Source organism: Tremella mesenterica, assembly GCF_000271645.1.
Source record: "Tremella mesenterica DSM 1558 unplaced genomic scaffold TREMEscaffold_13, whole genome shotgun sequence".
NCBI classification, from domain to species: Eukaryota; Fungi; Basidiomycota; class Tremellomycetes; order Tremellales; family Tremellaceae; genus Tremella; species Tremella mesenterica.
The window spans coordinates 399,699-404,274 of NW_006711237.1; the positions used below are offsets into that span (position 1 = coordinate 399,699).

General features: G+C 42.0%; 1 protein-coding gene across 1 annotated transcript; it reads left to right on the top strand.

The window, feature by feature from the left end:
* Positions 1 to 1,987: 1,987 nt before the first annotated feature.
* On the top strand, positions 1,988 to 4,081 carry TREMEDRAFT_34518 (uncharacterized protein; the record flags this gene model as incomplete). Its single annotated transcript, XM_007007200.1, has 3 exons — positions 1,988 to 2,377; positions 2,864 to 3,108; positions 3,334 to 4,081. The coding sequence occupies 3 exons, from the start codon at positions 1,988 to 1,990 to the stop codon at positions 4,079 to 4,081; spliced, it is 1,383 nt and encodes a 460-aa protein (XP_007007262.1).
* Between the last annotated feature and the right edge of the window lie 495 nt (positions 4,082 to 4,576).

Here is a 4,576-nt window from a genome sequence, read left to right on the forward strand (position 1 = left end):
CTTCGTATTCTCTTGACTACCACCTACTACTCCATCTCCAGTACAATATGCAAGTTCACCTTTACGTCCCTCATGTCAGCAGCAAAACTTCAAACTCACCTCACCCGCAAGAAACTTTTGTGGGTCATACCATCCTAACTCGAGAATATACAACTCTGTCCTTTCGTATACTTGGTCCACGCAGACGTACTCGCCAGGACCATTACAATCTCAACCTACTAGGTTGATAGAGACGTTTGGTGAACAAACCAATTTTGGCCAAAACGCATCGACTTGGCAAGAACCTATTCAAATTAATTATACTGGACCTACTCAGTCAGTTTGGCCTAGTGATTCTCAACAATGGTCAGTACCTCCTCAACAACCCTCACCAGGGTATTCTGGGTCAAATTGGGGACAAACACCATGGTCTATCTCTGGTCAAATTTCCCCCAGACCCCCAATGAGATTCCCTGGACCATCCCCTTCCCCATCGCAGTCCCCGAGAGGTGGTTGGAGACCTCGTCCACCATTCAGAGGTATTCGTACTTCCCGTGGCTTTGGCGAACGAGGGAGACAGCGAGGTGGGTATTCTACAGGTAGTAATACATTGGCTTTAGGTGAACGGATGACATCAGGTTTTCCTGATCAACCTTCGGGTTCAAGGGAATCGGTAAGTCAGAATATGGTAGCGGGGTCAGATTTGTATGTTGGACATAGAGACGTTCATTCTCTGGGAACATCTGGTCCAACTTCGACAGGCGGGGTAAGTCAAGTCAGTACGGGAATTTCGACTCTATCATTGGGTAAGATAGATCAACATGGTCAATCCGACGTTTCAAAAGTAGGAAACCCCGAATCACTAGAAGTCAAGGCTGAAATCAAACAATCATCAGAAACCACAAAGATTGAAAAAGGTAAGAAACAAAAACAACACAAGAGATTCAAACCTAAGAATCCCCTGGTTCAACCTGAAGTGGAAAATCGACCTGATCCTTATCCTTACGGACCACTAGAACCATACGAATATGAATCGTTCATATCACTGACATCGGTGGATGAAGTTATATCGTTGTTCTCATGGGTTTACGAGAAGTTTCCTTGGCAATTGGACGATATTCGGAAGATACAAGGGAAACAACCACGACTTCGACCTCATGTGACTGAAGAAGAAGAACAATTAGGTCCGGAAGAGTTAGCCAAGGTGAGGGAGATAGTGAAGAAACAACAGGAAGCCTGGGATAAAGGAGAAGCATTAATAGGGTTACCCCAAGGTTACAAGGGTAAATTATTGATAGGAATGGAAGATAAGGTAGTAGTCTCAGGGGTGAAAGATGGAGGAGCAAAGTTGGTAGAGATTGATGATGATGAGGATATCAAAGTGGGTTTTGATTCTGATACTGAAAGTATTGATGGGTTAAGTGATATGAGTGATATTGGTAGTATCAGCAGTATTAACGAGGAATTACTGACTACCACTACTACAAGTACTATGAAGATTGGTGATAAAGTTGATATGATTGATATAAGGTTAAAAGGGAAACGAGAACAAAAAGGACTTGAACCTCATTCTCCCTCGGAAGTTAGGGTCAACCTTCCGACTGACATCTTTCTCACACACCATTCTTCTCTCATCACAATCCCCGAAACAACTAGTACTACTTATTCTTTAACAGGTTTAAAAGAGTTTAACAAGAGTGATAATCAAGATCATAATCACGATAAAGTCAACATGACTTCAATAGGCGATATACCAATTGACTCAACTACTATCCCGAGCGATATAGATTCCGACGATGAAGATGCTTGGTTGATTTCTCAAGGTTTCAATCCATTGATACCTCATGGAAAATCTAATAGATATCCACCTGGTATACCTATCCCACGAAAGGTGAAAGTTCCAGTTATGACCTCTACCTCTACCTCTACCTCCACCTCCACCCCACTCGAAGCTTCTTTACTTTCACAACATCAATCTTCCATATCGACACAAGTCAAATCACCACTAATGTTTAACCCAACACCAAGTCAATCTACATCTACCTCCGTACATGGTACTCACAAATCTTCATGGGAATTACCTCAAGGTGATCAACCGTTCCCAAGAAATAAAATATCCTCAGCATTTCAACGTGAAATACATTCCTCTCCAAGATCAAAATTACCAATTCAAATGACTCAAACGGACGATCCGCTGCAGAGTTCATTACTTCTCAGTTGGAGAGATTCATCAGATATAGGGAAAACAGAAAGAGTTTTAGGGTTGTTGAAGAAATTAGAAGGGATCGTTAATGATAAATTTGGTGAGAAAAGGTTCGAGGTGGACGTTTATGGGAGTGTTAGTTGGGGTGGACAAACGGGTATGAGTGGGGATTTAGATTTGGTCATTAGGGTGAGTGTGATCTTTCCTATCAATCTATTACCTTCTTCAGACCACCGTCACCGAGTATCCCCATCCAAATCCTTAGTACCAGAAGTCTCGAATGACCGATGGATAATGGGGTCATGGTACGAGTGATACGCTGTTTTGTGACCTGGTACACTCATCATGATTATCAAGCAGGGGCTACCATTCCGGGTATCAACCCGGCAGACAACATAATAGCGAACCTTTCGAGGATTAGGCAACAGGGCAGGATCTCATTCGGGATAATGTATGCTGATGTACAGGATCTCAAATTACCTCAAGGATGTGAGCTCCTTCTTCCAACTTCCTTGTTAACCTCCCATTTCACCTTTATATACAACTCCTATAGCTCATCAAGACCCCCTTATCTAGCGATTAGGACAAATAACGAATAAGGAACAAGGGTAGTCTGAGATAAAGAATGTGACCCGTCCCCTAGACAAAAACGATCAACTTGTATGATTGGGCTGACCCCAGACCATCCCCTCTCTATGGAGATCACCACCTGATCCTGAGAAACCAGCCAAATCAACTTCTCGAAAAACTCGTATACCCCTCATTCCTGATTTACCAGATATATACGATCTCACTAAATTGAGTCGGAAATTGTCGGCGAATGGAATGACAGATATTGAAATCATTCGATTCGCTACTTGTCCCATTATCAAATTCACACATGGAGAGTTTAAATGTGATATTAATGTTAATGATTTGGGAGGATGGTGAGTTGTTCTTGGTCTTCTTCTCTGTTTTTCTTCCCCCCCCCCTCCTTCCTCCTTCCTCCTTCATATTTATCTCTCACCCTCATCAAAGCATCATCTACTTCAACCTAATTATCCTCTGAACATCATTGTTCTTCATCTTATCGACCGTCACCTTTCGCTACTCATATTCCTTGGTCTTTCCTCCTCCGATGGTTTGAGATCATTTCACTCGCTGATATACAGGTACAATTCCCGTCTCATTCAAGCATATTGTGAAATCTCTCCTTTCATCCTACGTCCTCTCATCCACGGTCTAAAACTATGGGCTTCATCAAAAGAAATCAACGATCCATCCGGTTCTTTAGGACCCGCTACTATGTCATCATATTGTTTAACTCTCATGGCTATAGCTTATCTTCAACATCGAGGTGTTCTTCCAAATCTTCAAGCACATATAAAAGTCCCAATCCCTTCATATCCATGGAACACCACAGATCCTGATGTAGTTTGGGTCGGATGGGGTAAAGATCAAGGTATTCCAACTCATGTGGATTTCAATTCTGAACCTGATGAAAATTGGGAGGCTGTAAAAGGATTGACAGCTGCTGATGCTTTCCGAGGATTCTTTTCATTTTTCAGTAGAACACCATCAACAATTCCTACTTCATCTCAAAATGTAAAAGTCGGTGGGAATGGAAATGAAGGAAAAGGTCGAGGGGATACAGGAGAAAGATTCAATTATTCAACTCAAATTGTTTCTATATTAAATGGTGGGATATGTCAAAGATCGACTTTGGAAAATAAGATAAAAGGTAAAAAAGAAGAGAGGATAAAACAAGAGATGAATATGGGTAAAGGGGATAAAATACAACCTTCAAATTGGTCAGAGAGAAGGTTGGTTGTACAAGATCCATTCATTTGGCAAAAGGTGAGTGATCTCATGGTTTCTTTTGTTGCTTCCCTCCTTTCATCTCATCTTTTCAATGTGTAATTTGTCGTTTGAAATTCATCATCTCATGTCGTCCCCCTTGCTCACACTCCTCGCCACGTCGTCCCCTCTCTACAATATACAACACCACCATGATTCTGATTTGTCCACAAATGGGGGTGTTAAAAGTATGGGACATATGAGTTGAGTCGAATGGTATATTGATGGAAATAGAACTGCACTCAAGCGATGCACGGGATAGGAATGGATAGATTCTTATCTGTATGTATCTTCCTTGTTCTCTCTTTCATCTCTACCTCATCTCTACCTTTCCCTTGTTTTCCATCTACATCCCTCCCCTCCTCCCCGCGCTCTCTTTCGAAAAAAAAAAACATTTCCCCCACCATTCTCCCATGCACCCAGCCTCAAGACTCACGCGCAATGAATGACCTGTCAATCTCCATACCCATACGGAAGACGTTTACCTGATGTACAGTCAATCGATCATACACACCTTCAAATATCCCTGAATCCCTATATAAACACAATTCATCAATT